We start from the raw sequence: 26843 nt of genomic DNA, 5'->3' as shown, positions 1-26843 counted from the left end.
CAGTAGAAGTTTGTAAACATTTAAATGCATCTGTAGTAGGGCAGATAATCTAGTGAGCGTACCGACTTCATCACCACCCTTCGTTCCAGTACCTCCTATGCGCACTCCTATTTGGAGGATTTGCTGCTTTGAACTTAAGTGGATTAAGTTCAGCGCCACATCTGCCTTCTTGTCCCCGACCATCCCCACCGGCTTGCAAAGATACTGCATTCTTGGTCCTTTCCAGGTAACAAATAAATTATTCTAAAAAAACCCAAAATGCAGTCATCCTTCAAATCAAATCTAAACATGTTTATTTATAGATTCAAGACAAAATTAGACAAATATAAACAGCACAATGAGAATGAGAATTAAGATCCTATATTTTGCGTGTCGCTGCACCTAGACTGCAGCGCTCAGGGAGTGTTGTCATGTTGACATATATGACTCACCTATCACTATCTTTCAGATACAATTTATGATGAGAAACAATCACATTAAAAGTCTTTCGCAGTGCATCGTGAATGAAAGCCACGCTTGAGCAGGTCAAGGTGGAAAGCGTGTAAATTTGCAACGACGTCAATTTGTCACAGACAGTGTATGCTTCATTGTATAAACAACACAGACAGTGAGGTAAGATCTCTTTCAGAAAAAACAAATTACAGTTTGATTTTCACCTAACACAAACTCATCAACACCCCTAAATCAATAGGTGTCAAAATGTTCCAATTGTTGATCCTAGAAGTGTTTGTACATAAATCTAAGAGAGTCTGTGATTGGTTCAGTAAAGGGTTATGGGGAATTAAGCATTAAAGCCCAGGAAGATGGGAAGTGGAAAAGACAAGAGTCTAAAAAGAAGCGAGATGTCCTCTTTTATCACAACCAAATACAAAATAGCTTTCAACACTCCTGTCTCTGAAACTGGAAAAACTGAAAGTCAAAATCCCAGTATTGAAGAAATGTCCAATTTCTGACATCTGCTGAGCTTAACATACCCAATCTCTTTCTCCGAGTCCAAAGCACACTAGCGAGCCCTGGATCCAACCGGCAGTGGAAATTGGGCCAGATTGTGATCGATTACGGAGAACTGCAGTGTTTCCATTAATCCAAGTTAATGGTTGAGGAAAAAGTCACATTTTGGAGAGGGGAAATCATGCTACGACCCCCTTGAGCGGTCACAAGTGACTTCAAGGTCACTTCAATGCCATTCGAGGAAAAGGGAGACTTATGAGCTCAATGAGGCTAAAAGTGTATCCAAGCCCAAGTTAAAACCACAAAGGTTGTTATGGGGCGCGGTCCATGGAAGGTCCAGAACCCCTGTCTTCAAAGTCCTGCCGGTCCACTGGGTCTGCCCGTGGCACCGGTAGCCTGAAAGCAGAACAAAAAGAATAAATCACAAAACTTTTTTTTTTTAAATTACAACACATACCCTCCATCACATTATGAAATATAATAAACCTTTGTGAAATGTAATCAGCTTCAATCAATCAACACTTCAAGCAGAAAATCATCCATTGGGTCGGTTTTCTATCAGCAGCTTTGCGGTGATAGAGACAAAGTGAAAGCTAAATTGCTGAGACCTGGAGCAATCAGGGGCTGGCTGATAGATTCAATCTCACTGGAGACAGTCCACACTCATCATCAAGTGCTGTAATTGCACATTGCCGAAACATTGTGGAAGCATACTCATCACTGTGGGGTGTCTAAATTTGGTCAATTTCACAAAAAATATTGGTCAGTCCCCTGTGGAGCTGTCCATGGTATAATTTGTATAGTCCAAGTTTTGAAAATGGCTTTGATGGTGCAATGTTAATATGCAGCAAATATTTTTGGGGGCGCTTCCTGAAAAGAGATGGTTTTGGTGATGCGAGGATGCTGCCAGACAGCATTAATGAAACACATACAGCATCAACACAGCAGCCGATAAAAAATCAATGAACGACTTCCACTTAAAAAGCAATTTGAATATTTACATAATTATGTGACAGACATGCTATAATTAGTACAATCACGTCGTGTAAGATAAAGAATACAACATCTGTGCAGTGTGACTGAAAAGTGAGTTTTAAAATACAGTGTTTAACAATTATATTAAACCACTACCCAATGAAAGGTTTATACAGCTGTCCTAATTAACAGCATTGGGGATTGCCAAAATGGCGTTTATATAGTATTCCTTTAAAGGTTACTATATCACGTAGAACCATTTTCATAATAAATATTTTTGGGGGCCAAGATAAGTATTGTTATATATTAATTTTCATATTTACCGTTGGATACACATGTGTGTATAAAAGTGTGCGAAATGGGCAACATTTACATCGCATTATAGATTATTTTATATTTTAACCTTGTAAACATCATGTGAAATTCAATCCTGTTGCATTTTCATTCTGCCGCAGCATCTTTGCTGCATTGCATCTTTGCACACATTCAAACCGTGAATAAGCATCTCCCTTATCTCTCAATCGTATTTCTTTTATCTTATTTTGATGTTCTATTTTTATTTTCACAAATCTTGGGATGTACTGGGCTAACCTGGGACCGCACATATGCCTGGAATCCTTGAAAACACAACTTTAAACATAACTTGAAAGAAAGACCGGAAAATAAATCAGTAACAAAGTAAAATAAGAATGTCCTAAAATAATAGTGATTTAAAAAATAAATAAATAAATACTGGCTGTTCCTCCTGAGCGCACGTTGGCCTCTTTGGGGCAATGTGATGCTGTGCATGCATTGAGTAAACACTTAAGAGTGAGATAAGAAGAACAGAAGAAGAAAGTTGCGATTGAGCTCTATTAATACAACACATTTTTCAGACTGGGAAGAACATGTGCCTTTGAGCATTGTTAAATGACCTGTAAGTATGTGTTACCTGTATGTAGTGTTTGTGTGTGAATATTCACAATTTGAAGGAATGTCACTCCTGGAAGTCAATGCTAATTTCCCGTTAGCATATGTCAATTGGATTTTACCCTACACTATCATTTTTAAAATACGCATGTCTTGTATTCAAATATACAATATTTTCAATTCTTCATGTTGTGTGTTTAGCTAACAGTGAACTCCAACTGGGTGTCATTAAACACTTTAAAGTATGCTCAGGGGGGAAGACTCACATATGACACGAATGCTCGCGAAAGTACTTTCACAATCTCAGAATTTGTACACACCGCACCATTCGGCACATGAATGTTAATGTTATGTTAAGACCGTGAGAAGCCACAATTGAATCATGATTGAATTTCAATGTCCCTGTTTTCTATTCTGTGGATTTTTTCCACCACTAGGGGCTCTATAACCGAAATTACAATACAATACAATACAATTGCCATTAACAGGATCTGACTGCAGGTGGATGAGTTCAACAGGCTAGGGCGCTATGCGCTAGGTTATGAATTAGGTGGTATGCGCAAGTTAACTGACAAACTGCAGTGTCAGCGGGCAGTGAAATGAAGGTAAGTACTTTATTTTCTCTTGGTTCTGTTCCGTTTTAATCAGCAAAGTTGCCAAAGTTGTTAAAAGGCACTGTTAGGAAAGAATCTGTTCAGCTTCATACATGTACATTTCCAGTTCAAAATCTTTCTGTAAATGCAGTAAATATCAAAACTTTCAACATAAATAGGTGCGGCTTATATGTTTTTTAAAAATTATTATTTTATTAAATAGAGAGGGTGCGGCTTATAGTCCGGAAAATACGGTAATTGCTCAGCCGTAATGCAAAGTTAGAGTATTACTTGATTAAAGCAAAGTTATCTGCATATTTGACAAACTTATGCCCACATCTTTTTTTGAGCTAAATTCACATTCCTCCTATCATGCTAACATTCAGTCGTTACTGACCTGATGAAAAATGCATGAATGTGATGATCAAATGGTTAATGTGATAACGAGCTTCTCCTCCTTAACTGTGCCCAAAGCTACGTCATACACCCATTCACACGCAAGCACGCACATCCAGAACAAGACCACTGATGACATTGGTGGACGTTTAAGGTGTCTTTGTTTGCAGATGAGCCATGCAGTGGAATATTAACCTTCACTAAACGGCCACTACAGTGGAAATGTGCAAACTAAGACTTTATTAAGTATGCTGCCTCAGTATAACATGTGACCTCGTAATACACAATTTGGCTGACATTCTGGAACTGCTATTCTTAAGAGTCTTACATAGGCTGAATCTCCAGACTATAAACTGTGAAATGTCTCATACCTGATAATTGGATGCACTTTGGATGAGACCCAGCACTTGTGATTTTTTTTTTTTTAAATTTTTATTGCCTAGCCTTTAATGTTTTTAACTGTAAGCATGCGCATGCAAATGTTTATGACTAGCAGAACTGGCAGAGATTCATGCTACGATTGCCAAAAATTAGTGCAAGACCAAGTCTTTAATTTTGTAAGCCATTGCGCGAGAAATTAATATACGTTTTTGAGGAATAGTTTCCCTTCAAGCAACAAATTGATGGAATCCACACAAACCTGCGGGTTTTGTGTTGTGTGGCCATGTGACGGCATTGTCTGACCTCACCTCCCATCTGTCCTCCAAGGACATATTTCCATCATTCACAGTCGCTGTCATCATAAAGCAGCTCAACACTGTTTTACCATCACCGCATTACTTTTTTCAACCTATGCAGCGAGCAGCGGGAGCTTTGAGGGTAAGGGAAAAGAAACATCTTTGATTTAAGCCCATGATCATTTTGAACACTGTTCCCTGGATATTTGCGTTCATAGAAACAAAACAGCTGATTTCTCTTCCTTCGTGCACTTCCTGGGGAGACTCCACTCAAAACTCACCACAGGGCTTCTCATAAGCCAGAACAAACTATGTTTCCCCAAAATGCTTGTATAATACTTGTGTATTTTAAAAACACTGCAGCACGCAGCGACCCCTTCAAACACATGCATCTTGGCTATGCTACAAGCCAGCCAGCCAGCCAACAGAAGAGATGACATTGTGAATACACCCACATACAGCAGTTGCGATAATTTCTCCCATCTCACTTCGGTGTACATTCAGTGGATTAATTATTCAATAGTGCTGTTCTGTTCCCATTCAAAATTCTTGGCAAAGGTACCACGTGTAATATCATCGACCACACTAATTTTAGTGAGTATTCAAATTGGCTCCAGCATCACACAGGCTTCTCAGGCTTTGTTGTTAGCGGCACACAAAAGTCTTCAATGGAGCCTCCTCCTGTCTGAGGTAGTATCCGGGATTGAGTGTTAGTGCATATTAACATACAAATACATAAATGATGCTATAAAAGCATGCCCTCAACCAAACTGAGTTGTTATATAAAGCCAGTCTTTAGTAAGACTGAGGACACGGATGCTATAACTTATTCATTCCACCCACAGGGAAAAGGGGCCTTGAGAGAAATAGTGTGGTAACTGAAAAAGGACAGAGAGGAGCCTTGACATGCAACAAAATGTCACCAAGTGCTTGATAGATTCTCGAGTGCAAAGTTAAAGCCCCTGCTTTGCTCTCTTTCTCTTCTCGTTCATTTATCTTCCAAGCCCTATAATAAAAGATCATTTGGCTGTGCGGGTGTGTGTCCGTGCGAATGGGTGTCAATCCTGTCACCTACATCCATGCCTTATTCATAAGCATTAATGCAGTCAATGTATTATTGATCAGGACCGATCATTGCCTCTTCCCCTTGGTGTGACCGTGGCCTGAGGATGGGGTGGGATAAGGCAAGGAGATCTGACACACTGGCCATGGAAAAGCACTCGCACTGTACATCACAGTCAAAACAGAAGTGGCAAACAGAGTCATGGCAAACTACTGGTGCCGGATGCACGTCACTGTGTTATGCCGTTGTCTTGTAAACATACCCTTCAGAAAGTACACTACATTTCTCCAATAGGTCTACAATACACACACTAGGATTACTCCAGAGGAAAAGACTTTTTCAGACTTTTGTCTCTGTTATTGTGTTCCTTTTTTGGGGCCTCAACCTCCTGAGGGTCTCTGGGAGATAAAAGAGGGAGGACTTGTACCCTGGTTAACTTTAAATGTACTGCTCCAAGCGAGGGTGCTGCTAAGATCCTCCGTCATTATCGAGAAAAACTCACATACTTGTTCAGAACTAACCAATCACATCCAACCTCACGTTAAATAAGGGTCAGCACACACTTACCACACCGTCTTTGATTAACTCCAAATAAATGTCAATTGTTTTAGAGGGCTTCAAAGTTTGGAATTATGCCCAAAAATCTTCAACCTTTGGTTTCATTGAACCGTAACACATTTTCCCACGTGCTTGAGAGACTCTGCTATGGTCTGATGAAACCAAGGCTGACTATTTTTTGGCCGTAATTCCGAAAGGTATGTTTGGCGCAAACACAAGTGTTCATCATCAGTTGAACACAATACAGACAGTGAAGCACGGTGGTGGCAGCATCATGCTTCGGCTTGTTGTTTTTTTATCTGGAAATTAGGCCTTTGACAAGCTGGATGGAATATGAACAGTTGGAAATAGCAGTCAATTTTTTGGTCAACACCTTCTGCTAGAAAGACAACAACAACAAAAAAAGTCTCAGGAAAAGCCTACTTGAACAAGTGAACTTTTGGGGGGGTTAATTAGAGGCAAGAATATAGCCACATCCCAGTTATGAGAGTTTTACCTAAAAACCACATTACCTAAATTGATTATTTTTATTTCCTGCCTCAAAAATATATTTTTCAAAATGACTTGTACAGGTTACAGACCACATTAATGGTGGAAAAAGTTTTAAAATACTTTATCCTTGTTTCATTGTTCGATAACACAAAACCTGCGATTTGAACAGGGCTGTGTAGACTTTTTCTCTGTATATCCCTGTAGACTGGAGACAAGGTTATTTGAGGTTGATTAACCTAATATAGCCTGAATGAGATCCAGGTTGCGGATAATACAGAATTAGTGGCAATCAACCACAAGGAAAAATAGATCCTGCCACTTGCATTTGCACACATTTGGGATTCCATCTATGTATATTCCATCATATAAGGTGTCGCGGCTGTTTTCAAGTCCCAGGGGCTATGAGGTTTGGTCTAATGAGAGAAGATCCTTAATGGTTATTGACAGAGCCCACGAGGACAAGGCGTACCATTTTTCTTGAGTGAAGCGGCGCACTCTACCACAATTTAATGAAGTAAAACCTATCACTTCTCCTGGGTGATTCAACATAATAGCTTTGCAGCAACCATGGAAAATTTGATCAAACGAAAAGAGGCAATGGAAAATGAACAATAAATTGTATGGTGGATTTTTTTGTTGTTGTTAAATATACTGTAAATATTCCATAAATCACTACACAGGGAAAAATAGGGAAAAAAACAGTAGACTAGAATGTGAACACTACCCTCCATCTCTGACAAGCCTGACTGAGGAGCAAATCAAGACGAGCTCCGCACACACTTCTCGCTGGAGTGCGCCTCTGATCTTTGCAACACCTTGCCAGAATTTGTGCTGTATATTATATGCATCCTAATCACAAGAAATGTGAGCTCCTGTACTGTCAGAAAATGACTAGGTTGATGATAAGACTCAAGTGAGAGAATGTCGAAGAGCCCATGTGGAATGTCCAAAGTTTTCCCGCCATAGTTTTAATACAAAGAGGCCATGATCATTAAATAACATTGCAGTCTGACACAAAACTACAGTTCTTCCAAAGTACTTCCTAAAATGGTGGCCACCAACTCTCCTCATTTTATCACTGTCATCTCAATTAGATGTCTATTGTTTATTGGCAGAAATCATTTAAATAGAAAAAAAAAAAAAAATAGGATAGGTGATCCTAAAGGACAATAGGCCTAAAATGTATATGAATTGAATCCCTTCACAGAAACGGCAATGAAAATTATTAGTCCCTTAGCATATATATATATATATATATATATATATATATATATATATATATATATATATATATATATACACATATATATATATATATATATATATATATATATACACATATATATACACATATATATATATATATATATATATATATATATATATATATACACACACACACACACACACACACACACCCCCACACACACACACACACACACACACACACACACACACACGAAGGGTGAATGAAAAGTTTTTAGAAAATCAAATGTGAAGTAACTTCAGAAAATACCAAATCAAATCTAAGTAAAGTAATTAAACATTCTACATAAACTAAAGCATTAAAGAAATCATTTCTATTTTATATATCTGACAAAGTTACAGTTTTTTCCAAAGTGAGATGCCGGCCGTGACAAAAACGGAAGTGTGACGTCATTAGATGATCGTCAGTGGCAGCGCTCAATGGGGAAAGTGTACAAAGCCACTCAGAAAGCAGCATTTGGAATTTATCTGAGGGGATCCAGGTGTTTGAAGAGCTGGAGAAAGAGGAGGTTGTTGGCATAATGCATGTTGGACCGTACATGTACATGCCAGATGGTGCAGGATGATGAAAATGTTGTGCCCGAACGACCGGCCATGGAGTGGAGACAAGATCTACTGACATTGGGAGTAGAGGAAAGATCGGCCTAAAAAATCCAGGCCAAGCCCGACCAATTAACTTGATTTGCAGGCCCGAGCCCGCAGCAAACCCAACATTTTATATTTTATTTGTGCGGACTCAGGAGGAGGAGGAAAGGGAGAAGATGTGTCATCAGACCAGAAAAGGGACTGGTTAGCAAAATACAGCAGCTCATTTGACATTTATTGTAATTTCTTGGAGATGGCAGAAAAAACCTGCAAGATTTGTTAATGTTAAAATAATATACATATTTTTATGATTATTATACATGCATTTACACAATGAAATAACGTTGGGAAAGTTTGTTCAAGATTTTTCTGTGTGACTCATACGTCCATACAGTTACGCCACAGTGCCTTATATAAATATATATCTATTTTTTAAAAAGTCAGCGAGAATATATATATATATATATATACACAATTTTATGATGAGAAATTGATGATGCATGCAAATTTCAATTAGAGAGGAAAAAGGCATACTAAAATATTTAAGACATATAATACATTAACGTAATACGTATAATACAGTTAGCAGTGTTTAAGGTCAAGAATCCAAACATCAGACGAATTATTGGTGTCTTTATGAGTTCAACTGATGGTAAACACCAGTTGAGTTCTACCACAGAGGATTGCTCTTGCTTCATTCATATTTCTATCCCAATTGAGCATTACATCATCATGGTCATGCTCTCAGATATGTCCTTTTCCTTCTTTTTGGTCATCCATTCAATTAATTCTGGTCTTGAATTACACGATCCAAAACACGTTGAGGCAAATGGTTACTGAGCTCGATAAAAATGGCATCAAGAAATCTTTAGGTCTTTTAGTGATCACAAATGAACATCTGAATAGGTCTTAATTAGGTCTTAATTCCATAGAAATACTTTGATTTCAACATAAATCCTCAACTATTTCTTCGACTAATCCCCTAGATTCCATCATTCATTTATAGCTGATACAACCACATGGGTTTAGGATTAATGTGAAAACACTTTGACAAGAATTATAATATCCTCTTTTACCAGTTAAAACTTCTCTGCCAAAAGAATATTGTCTTTTCTGATATGGGTTGCAACTGTAGAAATGTAGACTGTGATCAGGACAATCAATAATTCAGGTCTTTTTAACAAAGGCCCAAAGATGAAAATGACTTTTTATTTAACTAAATGCAGAGTTTGGCCTGCTACAGAATTGGTCAGAATCCAGCGGATCGTAATTATTTGTCGGCGACAAGAAAGACTGCTTGCGACAAGTCAAAACAGTCTGCGAACACTTTTAGAACTTTTTACAAACCCTGATGAAAACCTGAAATTTGCTACGTTCGCAAGCATTCACCGCTCAGTGAGATACAAAAGTGTAAGCGCTGAGGTAACGACCGTCACGGCTCACCGTAAGTAACATTGTCTTTTATTCCACTTTTAGTTGTTTAATTAGATTTACATTAATATCAGTTGTTTGACAAACAAATTTTCCTATCAAGAAATGAAATTATTGCACTGTGTTGGTGGTGTCTTCAACAAAACTACCACATGAAAAGGATGACAGGTGACCATATCTGAATTCACCACCAACATGAAACAGACCAAAATTGTGTGCTAAAATCTTTTTTAATTGGCATCTACATCTTTTCATGGACTAGTTTGGATTGAATGGGGTGGAGAGATGTATGTGCAGGGAGAGTGAGGGATCCGATGTTGTCAAGGTGACCGATGAAAATATGACATTCAATTTAAAAATACATACCGTAGATATGTAAATCAGGAGCAGTTGTTCTTCAGCTAACACAACTACAACTACATATGTTTTTTATTTAGTTTATTGAGTTTTCCTATCTTACATTTCTGATGAATTTTAATTATCATTATATAGATTTGCCAAGCATACCGGTACCAGTTTTCTTTCATATAAACTGCAAGAGAACAGAAAAAGTAAAAAAATGTCCCTAAAAATGTCCCTGTATATAAAAGAATAAAAACAAACCAAAAAGGACTGCTCTTTGTCAATTATTTTTCATACTTTCTAGACATTACATTATTTTGTGGATACAACACGGGACTCATTGAAATAACATGATTTTTTTTAATACCTGCAAAGTCACATGATCTATATTTTTACCTGGCTAAGTAATAAACAATGGCAGTCTGCTCCTTTCAGACTCACTGCTCTAATTCGACTACTCACTGGGACAGTTTTCCCCTGAAAAACAATACAACACCCTGTGGTGCTTCCAGGCTGTTATAGAAACTTAATCAGCTCATGGAGGAAGGGAAGAGACGGGGCAAAACAAAATGACAATGCATCATGGCAGGGACAAAGCACTCGCGGCTGTTTAGTATGACCCGTTGTGTGTTCTGAAGCTTACTCATTGCGGCAATGCACAACTACTGAGAATAAATAAATATCATCATCCACCAAATGTTCATACATTGCATTGTGTGGTGAGGCAGGGCAGCGCAAACGACTCCGTCAAAGGTTCGCGTGTAGCCAACTCTGTTCGTGACGCACGTATTATCCCGAGGCTACCTGCATACGGACTGAGCAGCTGGGCGGAAAGGTCAGCGATGTACAATTTAAGATTGAGCTGATGATCAGGGATCACATAGGTTTCTGTACTGCAGCAGGTGTGAAGAGTTGGATAATTATGTTAGTACAAAATGAATGAATTCCCAGTCCATTTAAACACGGATGCCTACTGCTAATCATCGAGATGAATTATTGCAGACATTATGATAATGCCATTTGACCTCAATCTTACATTGGCTCATTTGGTGCTTCAACATCTCTTGTGTCCACAGGGGACAATAGAGAGATTATCCAAGAACTACAGTAGAAACCAATCTGGGTCAAAATATGCATATTGAACACTTGATATTTTTGCTAAATATCTTCAAATTCGGCATTGAACAGCTGCTTCTTGTATCATAGAAGCTGCATATTTTAACATTTTTGCTTAGGTACCAGTTCAAATTGGTAGAATTTCCTTTAATGAACTTACAACTTGTAAGTTAAGAACTTTGGAAATGTCATTATATTGTACATGTTTAAGTGGTAGCCTGGTAGCCTGAGTTATACATTTCATAATCAACTCATCTGGCATTTGCATTTTAGCCAAATAACCTGTCTGTTATGCATAACAGTTCTGTCTTTTGTGAAGTTTGTTGCACTTAGTGTCTTGCAACTCAGTTCAGACTGTTTTGACTGTATGTGCCGAGTCCACCGAAGGCCACATTTTCCATCGCATTTTTCAGCCATCTGATGTCACTTCCGATGCAACTCTAGAAAGCCCATTCGCAGGCTTGGTCCTTAAACACCATCAAAAGTTCCTCCTCATGTAGCCTCTGTGAAACTCATAAACCGTGGCAAATTTGGACAGGCTTAATGTGAATTTGGACACCACGTGCAATTGAGTCACGCTGGAAGTGACGTCATGCAGCCGAAAACGCTGGCTTCAGAGGACCTAGCCTGTGAATTTGGACACAGGGAGAGTCGCCTTACGGCCATCGCAAGTAAAAAAAAAACGGTGTATACAAACATAATAGTGTTTTACAACAACGGTCAACCATATTTACAATTTCATATGTACTAATGGACGAATAATTGAAACTTTGGGGTGAAATTTTTTGCAAGCGCTCGCACCACTTACCATTCAATTGAATGACAAGTCTCCAGCCGCAGAGCGAAGCCTCGCTGCTCCTCTGGCATTAAAGTCGTGGCCTCTGCGTCCAGAGGGCTTCGGACGCCGGCGAGTGAGGACGAGCCGTTGACTCTGAGAGACACTGAGCTCTCCATTCAGAATGAATGAGTACACCTGGCGAGGTTTGAAAAAAATCACTATCACACCATGGTACATGTGAAATTGTAAATATGGTTCAATGTTGATGTAAAACACATAATGTGTGTACTCTGTATATTGTATTTTTTGACTTAATGTTGGCCGGCCTGCGGGCGACTGTCTCGCTGTCTTATCCCGGAAACAGTTTTTTTTGGTCTAAAGGTGAATGCTCCTGTTCATTTGATGGGCTTTACTTTGCAAAAATTGTGATGTTGTCACATGACTCAACGGCAATTCATATTTCGAATCGTCGCAAAGACAGTGGCAGGGACTTCCCTCTTGTGAAATATTATGGCAGAACCCCACGCGTTGCAAATGCAGCGCAGGCTTGCACAGTTTAGTTGATACTGCCCCGTGCCTGTTGTAATGGAAAAGCAAAGGGGGCCATGCATTGTGGTGCCGAGGCAAGCGGTGCAGTGTGGTGCTGTTTGGTACTAACGGAAAAGCGGCAAGAGTATTTTATCAAATGTGACATTCAGTTTTTCTGAGTGCCCTGGATCGTGCTCTTGCCACTGCATAAAGGGATGTGGTGAGGGAACTGTCCATATGGTGTCAGAACACCCATTTGTTTCTGAATGTCGATAAAACCAAAGTGCTAAAAATCAACTTGAGGAAGACAAATTGTCAAATTATCTGTGCTCATTAACCAGACATGGCTGAGTTGCGCCAGGTCTTGTACTGCCCTGTGCTACAAAGTGAGTAGGGCTAATTTTTTGTGGATTTGGGATGTCATGCAGGAATAATGAATAATATTGAAATTTTGAGTGAGTTGATTTTTGTTGAAAAAAAAAAGCACATTAGTTCTTGCAGTTAATTTTAATGTTAGCTGTTCAGCAGTTTTGTGCCATCTTTGAATGGTAAACTTTATGCACGAGAGCACTGGGGAAAAAATTCACAGTATGTTGTCATTTTTTTATTGTTGATAGGCTTTGTTGTTGAAGGCTAGATCTTTTTTTTACATGTACTGAGGAATGTATTATAATGATTGAAATACATTGAGCACTCATTTTGCACATATAAACACATTTTGTCCATGTTTTTAATATTGTATTTTTGTCAAACATCTTCATTGACCTACGTGCCCCCCCAAAGTAGCACTGATGAAAAATTGTGGCCCCCTCCATCATTTAAGCTTCCCACATGCACTTGATTCACTGTGGCGACCCCTGAGGGGAAAAACCGAAAGGACAACAACAACAACAACAACAACAACAACAACAACAACATACCTGTTCTCCAGTTTTTATTTGAACCAAACAAACAAAACAATAGCATAAACATAACTTTGTTGTGAGGCTGGAATGGATTAATTGCATTTCTATTCACTTCATGAGGAACATGATCTCAATTTCCGAACATTGTGTGTTACAAACACAGTCAACGGATGGATTATATTCACAACCCAAGGTTCCAGTGTAGTTTTAAAGACTGTAAACAAGGCATAACAGTCTAAACAAATACACTTATACAATCATTAGCAGTGACTGGCAATTTTATCATTTTAAGTGTTCTATTGTAACACTTTATGTAGCGAAGACCATTAAGAGTAGAGTTATGGTTCTCACCAAATTAATTTTAATAGTAGTCTCTTCTTGTTAGCCAGAAATGACTGCCCGGAGGGGTAAGCAAGATGGTTGCCAAGCCCCTAGCAGCTACTCATTGCAGAACCCTAAGGCAAAAGTTCCATTTATTGTACTTCATTATACAACTCCCTGGCCAGGTAATCAATGATTTTTCCAAGTAGAGCAAAACCTGTCTTTCCAACACATTATGTATTTAAAGCACGCAATGCGAGTCTAAGTGCAATCTGTAATATTTCTTGAAGTTTGAATTTCATGCCCATATGAGAGAGAAGTCAGAGAAAATACATTGGGGAGATAAAGCTTTATCTGTTCTTCTGAGAAGGCACAGCTTCAGCTTAGAAGTAGTAGGGAAAAGTGAGCACCAACAGAACATTGTATCCACTCTTCATTTTACTTTTAACTTCTTATATTCAGACTTTGCCACTGCCCATTGTGTGACACCACCTAGGCAGATTGTATTTTATGTATATGGTCTCTTTCCAATCACCTGAAACTCTTCCAATATTCCACCCCCACCCCATCCTCTCAACCTTTTTACTATCCCACCAAAAGGCACCATCTTTTCAGGGTTACTTTGGGAGACTTTTTAGGATGACGTGACTACTAAACTGCCTTTGTCAGAGGGCCAAACAACCATTATGTGGGCCGACTGGTCACAGCAGTGCATACACACTTGGCAGGCTGGCAACCCTACCCCCTGTTGCCTCTTTCTCACAGCCCCTTCTCAAACAGTAAACTGCCAGCGCCATCTTAATCAGCAAAACGACCAGGTTCCCCGGCATATTACATGCACTGGTGGGGCTTCGAAAATAAAATGCTGTTTACACCCAGTTCAGAAATGATACCGACTCCTCCTCTTTCTGAACGCTTCTCAGTAGTGGAGGGACATCAGAGGCACATATGGCAAGCAGGACAAAAAGAAGAAAGAGGTGCTGTGAAACAGAGCTCAATAACAGACTGTCTATTAGGCAAAGCCTTCTGTCATATCAAAAAATAGGCCTTCACATCCAAACCCTGTCATCCAAGACATCAGTGAGAAGGACACTCAAGGCAGACATGGCTAAACAACACACAAGCCCCAGATTTTAACAACTCACAACTTATTGATAAATGAATCATTGGCACACCCACTCCTCCTCTCTGCCAGAGTTAACCACATAGTGGAATCAAAGATTTTAACTATTCTTACCCGCGCCACCGTGAGCGCACGTCCAGCACAAAAATCAACCTGGACGTGCTGAACGTGCGCACGTCCAGCACTAAAATCAACCTGGCCGTGCTGAACGTGCGCTCGCTTACAAACAAAACTTTTATCATTAACGACCTGATTTTAGACAATAATTTACACTGTATTCTTTTATCTGAGACATGGCTTGGTACAGATGCCCCAGTTGCTCTCACCGAGGCTTGCCCAACGAATTTTATTTTTTTATTTTCTACCAGGGATGGGAAATTGACTGCATCAATTTTCTCAAAGGAGATCATTTTTAATAGCTATTTATCATTCGAACATCACGCCTTTGTTTTTAGCAGTCCCCCTATTATCTGCATTACCGTTAATAGACCTCCCAATCACTCCCCCTTTTTTATTAAAGAGTTTTCAGAATTCTTATCCATTTTATATTCTACTTAGAATTTTAATAACCGGCGATCTTAATGTACACAATGATATCCCCGTCGCGCTGTCCAGAGAATTTTTAAACCTTTTAAAAAGCATGGATTTTAAACAGCATATCTCACAGCCGACTCACAACATAGGACACACCCTGGACATGGTCATAACCTATGGCCTGTCTGCTGGTGTGTGATCTGTGTCAGACCATTACTGTGTGTATTTTAACATCGCCGGTTTTCTGGCAGTCCCGGTGAGAACAGTGAGGAAACGCTACCTATCTTCTGAGGTGGCTGCAAATTTTATATATACATGCTTTTCCAAGATTTATATATAAAATTTGCAATTTGGGGATTTGAATTCCAATTGCTGAGGCATCGTCTCACTTTCCAAAGCCATGCATATTAAAGTCATTAACTGACATTGACAAGTATAATGTCAATTGCGTTTTTCAACGGGCATGAGAGGGGGAGCGTCTAATGCTGCTTCACTGTAAATTTCAAACTTGGAATTAGCTTTGCTGATGCACAACTATCAGTAGGTGACATTGATGCCCCATTTGAGATATGAGACCAGCAATTTGTGATTCCACTGGGAGAAACAGCTGCATTTTGTGCAACCTAGTTTTTTTCTACTACTGATTATAAAGAACAGAAAAAGGCAGAGTTAAATGTTGGTGAAAGGAATCTATTTTTTTATTTGGTAGTTTCAGTGTTCATCTCATCACCTTATAACAACATCCTGTGGGTCTTGAAAATGTCAACATTCTCAAGAAAAGGCTAGCAGTAAATGAGTTTAAGGCAAAATGTATTTTTGTTAAAATATTACTTAGGCCATTATTTTAAGAATATGATGATGATATCAACCTCCTACAATGTGCCAAATGAACTGCGTACCAATTTAGCTTGTTTGGCAGACACAATTCTGAGTTTGCACTATTATTAGATCAGCTTCCATACCTATTTCTTGCGGGTTCATGTTTGCACCCGTTTTTGCACATTCCAACCTTTAGTAAATCATGTACATACAACAGTTGTTGCTATAAACTCTTATGCAGCACCAATTCTGGGACTGACCAGAAGCAAGATGATTTTGCATAGTGTACGCTATAAAAATGTTACAAATTCAAATCCTTGGGTAATTAAATCCAAACTACATCCACTTTCCCTTCAGCTAAAACTATATATAGACATGGTGTTAGGGCTTGTGGTAGGGATGCTGAATTAAACATGAAAACCTTCACAAACGCTTCCCCTCGCCTCACTTGGATGACAACTGAGCGCAGGGACACTGTGGACTGAGCGAGGGAGATGGCCCATCCCACTGAGTCAACAAACATTTGCTGTGATGTTGCTGTGTCCAACTGGAGGAGCTATGGCAAGGGAGATGTCTGCCAACTGTGTGGGTGTGTGTGTCTTTTTGTATAAATGTGTCTTCTATTTCTGTCTTGACACATCCAACCTAGGGCAAGGGGCTTGATAAGGCACTGATTCATTGCACCTTGATTCAGTTTGTCACTATCTTCCCATATCTTCAACAAACTGAGATCAGACCTGTAATTCTATTACAACACAATGTAATGCATATGTGTGTGTTGTAAAAGAGAACAGAGTTGTGGAGACAGTCCCTATCTGTGTAGTTAATTTCATTATGGTTGTTGCAGTATGGTCTAACTGTCCATGAATTCCAAACAGCACCATGAACATTATTTTCTACTACTTAACCTATTTCAGGGTCTAGTGAGTTGGAGCTTATCCAAGATGACTTTGGGCAAGAGGCAGGGCAAAAAAAACAAGAGTAGGTCTGAAACGGGTCCTTGAATTTTTTTCTTCCTCGAGTCCCCCACTTATTTACGTGTGACTGTCAGGAAGAATGCCAACTTCACAATAAGTAGTTAGCAAATAATAGATGGACATCAATGCCTAGATATGCTTTTATTTTGAAGTTATAACACCGGCAGTGTGTCACGGCGTAACGGTCGACTTGACTCTCTTACAGACTGTGTCTCGGGTGTCATTTATTGCCGTCATAAACTGCTGCTACCGAAGACAACAGCACAATGCTTTCCTGAGATATGGTTAAATTGAAAATTAAGGGCGCTAAAAAACTATGTACTTAATTACGCTTACACTGTATTGTACGGCACCTGTTGCCAACGTTTAGTCGCAAGGCGCGCTAGCCCTGCTAGTCCCACTAGCCGCGCTAGCCGCAGTAGCCCCGCTAACTCTGCTAGCCGGGCTGGCAGTGCTTAATTGCTGATAGCTTGAGACAGTTGCCATTTCAACCATGTCATGTCATGTCATGTCATCTTCCAAACCGCTTATCCTATACAGGGTCGCGGGGAGTTGCTGGAGCCTATCCCAGCTGTCAATGGGCGAAGGCAGACGACACCCCGAACTGGTCGCCAGCCAGTCGCAGGGCACACATAGACACTGTCACTGAGCGGGAATCGATCCCACGCTGCCCGCACACAACTCAGGCGTGTGTACCACTACACTATCAGCGGACGGGTTCCATTCCAACCAATCACTTTTTAATAAACCAGGCTTATTCAGGGGTGTTCTTGTTTTAGCCGATCTTATAGCTACTCTGGTTCTGCGTCATTTGATCTCATGAACATTTATGGGGAGAAATCTTTCTAAATTCTCACACTGTTTTTAGAAATGAAAATAGTGTGCTGCTATGCACCGTTTAAATTTAAAGCGGAAGTCAACCCAAACATATTTTTTTATCTGAGACTATAATTAAGAATATGTTCTATAAGGTCCACTAGTTGAAACGCGGCATTCTGATTAATATTGCGTTCATGGAATATGATTTAAGCAGCAAAATCTACCCGTTTTTAGCCATCTCAGGGGCGGCCATTTTATCACTTCTGTTGACTGATATTACATCACAGATGATTGGTGATTGGTTACTATCTGAGCCCTGAGCAACTGTGATGTCATTCCAAGTTGACAGAAGTGACAAAATGGCTGCCCCCTGAGATGGCTAAAAACGGGTCAATTAACTCTTATTTTGCTAATGCAATATTTATCAGAATGCCTTGTTTCTAGTAGTGGGCCTGCATAGAACATATTATTGAAAAAAACATGTTTAAGTATAAAAGGTTGATTATATAAAAATTTAAAACAGTTGGGTGGCACGGTGGTCGACTGGTTAGCACGTCCGCCTCACAGTTCAAAGGTCGTGGGTTCGATCCCAGCTTTGGCCTCCCTGTGGGGAGTGTGCATGTTCTCCCCGTGCCTGCGTGGGTGTTCCCCGGGTACTCCGGTTTCCTCCCACATTCCAAAAACATGCATGGTAAGTTGATTGGACTCTCTAAATTGCCCCTAGGTGTGATTGTGAGTGCGGATGTTTGTCTCTGTGTGCCCTGCGATTGGCTGGCAACCAATTCAGGGTGTCCCCCGCCTGCTGCCTGAAGACAGCTGGGATAGGCTCCAGCACGCCCCGCGACCCCTGTGAGGATAAGCTGTATCGATAATGGATGGAGGGATAAAAACAGTTGACCATTTATTATTAAGTGGAAATGTGTTTTTTGTCTTCATATATTGTATTTTTATTCAAATACCTTATTATTTGATGGGATTTTCAGGAGGATATCTGAATACCAAAATATTAGCTTATATTATATTATAATATTAGCTGCAGCCTTAATCAAGGGTATTCGATATTTGTTCAAATTAATCTCTTCACTTTTCAGTCATTCAAAATATCTGATGGTGTTTGTGTAGAGATATTCACATCTTGACAAATATTCCTCTTTGGCTGGTTTACACTACGCGGTTCAAATGACACAACTCCTATTTTTTGCACCATGTAGCCCAATTCAGAAATAGGTCATGACAACAGAATAATAAATAAGGACAGCGAATGCCAACAGCAAACAGTGCAGTAATGCTTGAGGCTACTTGTATTTAGTGAGCAAGAGTCAGTCCAGAATAACTTAAGAGTATACAGTTTAACATGTAATATTGTTACACCTATTTACTGTTGTTTATTTGTGTTGCCCATGACCGATGTTGACACTTGTGTAATTGTTTAAATGCATTTTGTGTGTGTGTGCTAAGGGTTGTTTCAGGTTTTCATAAAATGTAAACAAAGGGACATTGGATATGGATCCCTTAAAATGCATGTAAATAGAAAAAAGACTGTTTGACTGTAATTTCTCAAGTAAGCACTGGAATAGAATATGCACCCCCAAAAATCGCCTTCTTGCAGGTGGATTTTCTTTGCATCCACGGCCAGTATCCTGGATGTTTTATATGGCTTTATATACTTCAACACAACTGATTAAAATGATCAGGATCGTTTTCCATTTTCTGCAGCGCTTACCGCTTGGTGATGAGCTAAACCCAGCAACATGCAATTCCTATGTGCTACATTATTGCTCTGTATATTTGTGCTGTTATTAGAGCTGCCAAATAATTTAGAGTGTCAAGAGCAGGTCATTCAATGCAGGTTTTCCGACGCTTATAATTCTAAATTCCCGATCAACATTAGGGAATGCGTGCAGTACCCCAAAGGAGTGTGTGCTCTACATGCCCTGACCCACAACCTGCTGGCAGCAGCGTGGCTAAACAGAAGATGAAGAATCAGGGAGGATCAAAATTCACTAAGGGCTAATATTTCCCACAATGCCGGGCTACGGTGTTTTGTTTAGCCCAAAAAGTCATATGCATCCTGTATTTGGTGCGGATCGGCATTGGTTTGTATTCAGACCTCTAGAGAACCGCACCGAGTGCGTTTGGAAGTTGCAAGTTACAAGTAAGTCTTGAGTCGTAACCATCAAGTCTCAAGCAAGTCCTAAGTCACTGTGTGTGTGTGTGTGGGGGGGGGGGGGGGGGGGGGGGGGGAATCAAGCAAGTCAAGACGAGCCACTAAAAACTAAGGCTGGCTTACCTCTCTGTGGGTTTTGTAATAATGACGAATGAAGTTAAACATTGTCATTGTTGAGTGTGTCTTCATCCCGTGAGGTGCAAATCATGTGTTTTTCCATCCTATTTTTGTCAATGTCATGGACAAAATAATTCATTAATTCAAATGAGTCATCCTCAGAGTTGCTCCGATGCTGTTGGTGTTTACGTTGCCACATCACACTAACAAGTGACGCTGACCGGATTGCCAGGTTGGTGTGAAAGAAAAAACCCCCAAAAAAACTCTCTTTTCTTTCTTTCTTGCTTTCCTTCCTAATGGGGTAAACATTGTTCAAATGCAAATTTAAAACTATAAACAGTATGACTTGTCAAGTCATGTGGTCCAAGTCTTAGTCGAGTCGAGTCGAGTCACTTCGATACCAAGTCCCAAGTCAAGTCAAGTCATTCCTGTGTTTTTTTAGCAAGCAAGTCTTAAAAATAGCAACTCGAGTCCCCCATCTCTGGTGAATACACCCTAAAGGTATGGGCTGGGTATCAGCTTTCACTCATAGCACTTTTCCATTTACAAGGCACTCAACGTGCTTCACACTGCCTCCTCATTCACCCACTGATGACACAGCATCAGGAACAACTGGGAGTTCAGATTCTTTGGCCTGGTCACAAGGGCCAGGGATCAAACTCACAACCTCCGAGTTGGGAATCGACTACTCTACCACTGATCCATGCAACCTGTAGGCGTAGTAGGCGGAATATATCAGATAAACAGACACAAAAACACAACAAACAAACAGATCATTTAGCTTCAGTAGGAGAGTACCGTAACTGAGACTTAACATGTCCATCCGTGACCTCGGAAGCCGAACCATTTCTTTGGAAGGGGAACAATTTCTTTGATCTGTTTTTTATGCAGTACTATGAGAAAGTATTTTCTCATCTATGTTTTTAGGGCCCAGGCCTTTTTTGAGGAACTAAACGTGAACGAAAACTCACCAAATTTTGCACACATTTTGGGCCTGGCGAAAATGTTTATATTTTAAAGTCTCCATACACAAGTTTAAAAAATAATGTCTAATAGCACTCCCAACAGAGGTTTAATGTTGCATTGTCTCCCAATTTTAAAGGGGAATTCAACCCAATTTTTTCTTTACAATAACATATAGGGTAGGGTGCTGAATGAAATGCTTCAACACCAAAATAGCCAGGGATCGACCCCACAACCTCTGGGTTGGGGGACAACCACTCAACTGCTGAGCCATGCCGCCCACCAAAAATGTCAATAAACCCCTGTTCAAATGTCAGGTTTTTGTGATATTACAAAATTGAGCCCAAAATATATGAATTCCAAACTTTTACACCGTTAATTTGACATATGAAGTAGGGCTCAAATTATTATTTTTCTAACCTTTTCCAGGGGGGAAGAGACAAGCATGTCCAGTATTAATAAGTGACATGCAGAGTGACTATTTGAACATCATGTCTGAGCAATAAAGCTGACTAACACCAAATAAATGGCAAACCCGCATACAGAAGAAATACATTTAAAAACTTTTGAATATGTTGAACATAAAGCTTTCGATCCTGAAAATAATCTAGATCCAGATTTCTATGCAAATAATCCTAATTGTAGATGTGAGTATTATACCGATCATCAGTTAAATGAAAACATAAAAATGGACAATGCTCTCTCAATTATACATTTTAACAGCAGAAGCCTCTATAAAAATTTCACCAAAATTAAAAAATATCTGAGTATTAGTATAAAGACATTCCAAATTATAGCCGTATCTGAAACGTGGCTTGATGATGAAAAACTAAGCAGTATGCAAATGGCAAGATATGAATTGTTCGCAATGAATAGAAAGAATAGGAGAGGTGGCAGTGTTGCAATCTATGTTAACATAACTCTGAGATATAGATGGAGAATATACTGAGAATATAATTGAAGGTTTGACTTATCCTATGGAAAATATTATGGAATGTTTAACAATTGAGATACATATCAAAAAATCATCCAACGTAATCATAAGCTATGTCTATAGAACACCAGGATCTTGCCTTGACACTTTCAATGAAAAATTAGCGGACATGTTTAGCGATTCTAATGATAAAAAACTGTGACTATTTTGTGGGGACCTAAATGTTGATTTATTAAATCCAAATGGCCACCAGAAAACAATTAACTTTATTAACACAGTGTACACTAATTGTCTTTTTCTGGTAATTATAAAACCTAGTAGGATAACGATAGATACAGCCACACTAATAGATAATATATTTATTAATAAAATTGATTATGAAATAGTAAGTGATCTTCTTCTAAATGATATAAGTGATCACTTGCCTGTCTTTGCAATTATTCAAAACTATTTCAACAAAAAAATAAAACGAGTAATTTATTCATCAGAAACACGATTTAGAACCGAACATACCATTACTGCCTTAAAGATGGACCTAGAAAATCTGAATTGGGCAGAGGTTTACTCGAAGGAAGACCCTAATCTTGCGTACCAAGCATTTCTGTCAATTCTAACTTATCTATACGATAAACATTGTCCATTAAAAATAGCAACTAGGAAGCGTCAAAGCTTGAGTAAGCCATTGATGACACAGGGCATACTGAATGCATGTAAAAAGAAAAACCTGCCATACAAACGTTTTTTAAACTTAAGAACCATCCATCCATCCATTATCTCCCGCTTATCCAAAGTCGGGTCGCGGAGGCAACAGCTTCAGCAGGGAAGCCCAGACTTCCCTCTCCCCAGCAACATCCTCCAGCTCTTCCGGAAGGATCCCAAGGCGTTCCCAGGCAAGCCGGGAGACATAGTCTCTCCAGCGTGTTCTGGGTCGTCCTCGGGGTCTCCTGCCGGTGGGACATGCCCGGAACACCTCACCAGGGAGGCGTCCAGGAGGCATCCTAATCAGATGCCCGAGCCACCTCAACTGGCTCCTCTCGATGCGGAGGAGCAGCGGCTCGACTCTGAGTCCCTCCCGGATGGAGGAACTTCTCACCCTATCTCTAAGGGAGAGCCCGGACACCCTGCGAAGGAAACCCATTTCGGCCGCTTGTATCCGAGATCTTGTTCTTTCGGTCATGACCCACAGCTCATGACCATAGGTGAGAGTAGGAACGTAGATCGACCGGTAAATTGAGAGCTTCGCCTTTCGGCTAAGCTCCTTCTTCACCACGACAGACCGATACAGGGTCCGCATCACAGCAGACGCTGCACCGATCCGCCTGTCGATCTCCCGTTCCATCTTACCCTCACTCGTGAACAAGACCCCAAGATACTTGAACTCCTCCACTTGGGGCAGAATCTCATCCCCGACCCGGAGAGGGCACGCCACCCTTTTCCGACTGAGGACCATGGTCTCAGATTTGGAGGTGCTGATCTTCATTCCGACCGTTTCACACTCGGCTGCGAACCGCTCCAGCGAGAGTTGGAGATCGCGGCTTGAAGAAGCCAACAGTACCACATCATCTGCAAAAAGCAGAGATGCAATACTGAGGCCACCAAACCGGACCCCCTCGACACCTCGGCTGCGCCTAGAAATTCTGTCCATAAAGGTTATGAACAGAATCGGTGACAAAGGGCAGCCTTGGCGGAGTCCAACCCCCACAGGAAACGAATCCGACTTACTGCCGGCAATTCGGACCAAACTCTGGCATCGGTGGTACAGGGACCGGACAGCCCTTATCAGGGGGCTCGGTACCCCGTACTCCCGAAGCACCCCCCACAGAACTCCCCGAGGGACACGGTCGAACGCCTTCTCCAAGTCCACAAAACACATGTAGACCGGTTGGGCAAACTCCCATGCACCCTCGAGGACCCTGCTGAGGGTGTAGAGCTGGTCCACTGTTCCACGGCCAGGACGAAAACCACATTGCTCCTCCTGAATCCGGGATTCGACCTTCCGACGGACCCTCCTCTCCAGCACCCCTGAATAGACCTTGCCGGGGAGGCTGAGGAGTGTGATCCCTCTGTAATTGGAGCACACCCTCCGGTCCCCCTTCTTAAAAAGTTCAAGGTAACAAGTTTGTTTTGTATTCTATTTCTTTTCATGGAATGCTTTACTGTCAGTGCATTCACCTATTGGAGGCACTTTTACTTAAGAACAAAAGATAAATAAAAATAAAAAAATAAAAATAATCATGAGAACTAGCAAGACAATATTATCAAGCACTGTTAGAACAGAACAGGAGTAACACACAAGAAACATGGAGAATATTAAATTATGTAATAAGTAATGTCTTTCAAAAATATAAGCATTTAGAATATTTGATAAAGAATAATATCACCATTGATAAAGTAACATATATAATTAACTAATTTAGTGAATATTTTATTCATGTTGGTAGTGAACTAGCAAAAGAAATTCCAGAGTCAAAAAATAACAAATATGAAATAGATAAGTATATACAGAATAACTCTGCCACTATGTCCCTTAATGCTGTAAATGATATAGAAATATAAAATATTGTTAAGAAACTAAAAACTAAAAAGTCAACTGATTGTTTTAATATTGATATGGCATTAATTAAAAGTATTATAAAATATGTTGTGCAACCTTTGACATAAGTGTAACATGTCATTTAAAACTGGTGTCTTCCCATCAAAACGAAAAATAGCAAAGGTTATTCCGATTTATAAGAGTGGAGACAAACACTTATTTACAAATTACAGACCCATATCGTTATTACCACAATTTTCAAAAATTCTGGAAAAACTATTTACACATAGACTTGACAATTTTATTACAAATACAATCTTTTAAGCGAAAACCAATATGGTTTCAGAGAAAAAAGGACCACATCAATTCGAGATTCTATTGGCAATGTATATGCTACAGTTTATACGGTGAGATTATTTTTTCTTTTTTTCTCTCTAATTTCTTCTATCTTAGATCTCTTTCCACATTTTCATAATTTTCTCATGCTGGTAGAGTTCCTTTTGCATCACGTTGGCAGGTTCTACGTGGTGATTTTCATCAAAATGTTGGCTTCTGTTAATTATTGCAATCTAGCTGTTGTAGTATCCACCCACAATTAGGCATTCAATGAAAGCTCTAAGTATGAAGTCAATATGTTAGCAAATACGTTCACAGCTATGAAAGGCTACAGGTCACTGAATACAAATCTCATATTGTCTTTAAGTTACACAACAATTGTGATTAAAAGTGTGATTCAGATTTTAATGGCTGACAACTATCATATAACCAAATGCCAGCGTACTAATTTGCAAAATTAACACAGCTGTTATTGAGTCTGCTCGATGTCAGCATTTATGTGTCGTTGATTGACAATTACTATTCCTGGATCAGGGCCAGTGGAGAAATAATATGAATTCACTATTCATCTCCCCACAGGAGAAACACTGGACGAATCAGAATAACCACTTTTATTTTCAGAATAAAATGTATTTCATTAGTATTGTGTAGAGCGTCCTTGATTATCCCAGGGAATATGTTCCAGACCCACCAGCAATAGGTGAGAAGCCACACTTAGAGACAGCATATGGCCGGTGTCGGGAAGAAGCCTCCTATGTCACAATTTGGTAAATTTCATATTTTCCCCTATCTATAAAACTTAGCAGTCAACACGTGAGGGGGTTATTTTTTACAAATTATTGACCATTCTTAAAGTGGAAGTCAACCCAAACATATTTTTTTCAAGAAGATGTTCTATGCAAGCCCACTAGTTGAAACAGGCATTCTGATAAATATTGCGTTTGTGGAATAAGAGTTAATCCACCCTATACTAAGTTTGTAGCGCTAGTTTTTTACTTGTCATTCCTTTAACCAACTTTCTGTCACTTTTAATCATGGTGAATTGTGTTTGGGATTGATGGAGGCAGTAGCTGGCTGCATCTTTTCATGGAATGCTTTACTTGTATCACTTTCACTAGTGCTTGCTTCCACTGCACCGTGAGGGTCTTGTCGAAGTGGAGCTAATCTGTTTTTGTTTTGTTTTGTTTTTTAGTTGGATGTCCTCTGAGTAGTTTTGTGGTTGCTCCTGCTTTTTTTTTTTGTAGCAATAGTGCATGGCTGCTGTCTTTATGGTGTTGAAAAGACATTCGGTGCAGGCCAACAAGATTCCTCATTATTTTTTTTGCTGCTCAGGTCTAGCTGTTGTCTGCTGTCTCATATCTTTCAGCTTTGCTCCCTGCAAATTCCAAGGAGGGCTACTGAATGATTTTTGCCGTTTGCACAGGCTACATCCGTCCTTGTGGAGATAACTAACTGTCCTGTTCACTGTTTTGAGACATCGCTTAAGTGGGTTCATTCCCCGATTGCCCATTTCCATCCACATATACTTCAAGGAGGTGCACTTTTTCATCTCCAGTGCTGCTGAAAAAGTTTGTGATATTGTGAAAAGAGAGGTATCTTGCTTCTAGTCTTGTTGCTAGGAGCTATCTTGTGCTA

General features: G+C 39.8%; 1 protein-coding gene across 2 annotated transcripts in view; it reads right to left on the bottom strand.

Moving 5' to 3' along the window:
• Positions 1-270: 270 nt before the first annotated feature.
• Positions 271-26843, bottom strand: part of trim44 (tripartite motif containing 44) — a 68592-nt gene continuing 42019 nt past the window's right edge. The window contains exons 6-7 of one of the 2 annotated variants that reach the window (XR_015086605.1): positions 12163-12327; positions 271-1347 (exon numbers count right to left, since the gene is read on the bottom strand). Coding sequence is in view for 1 of the 2 variants with exons in the window: in XM_086029135.1 (XP_085885261.1) it covers positions 1263-1347 (85 nt within the window). In the remaining variant the exon portion in view is untranslated. The remainder of the gene's footprint in view (positions 1348-12162; positions 12328-26843) is intronic. The other variant, XM_086029135.1, reaches the window with a different exon arrangement.

The sequence above is a fragment of the Filicampus tigris genome, chromosome 4 (genome assembly GCF_054856515.1).
Source record: "Filicampus tigris isolate MCC_2025a chromosome 4, RoL_Ftig_1.0, whole genome shotgun sequence".
NCBI lineage: Eukaryota > Metazoa > Chordata > Actinopteri > Syngnathiformes > Syngnathidae > Filicampus > Filicampus tigris.
The sequence above is the reverse complement of the archived record's forward strand: the minus strand, read 5'-3'. Positions and strand labels throughout refer to the sequence as shown.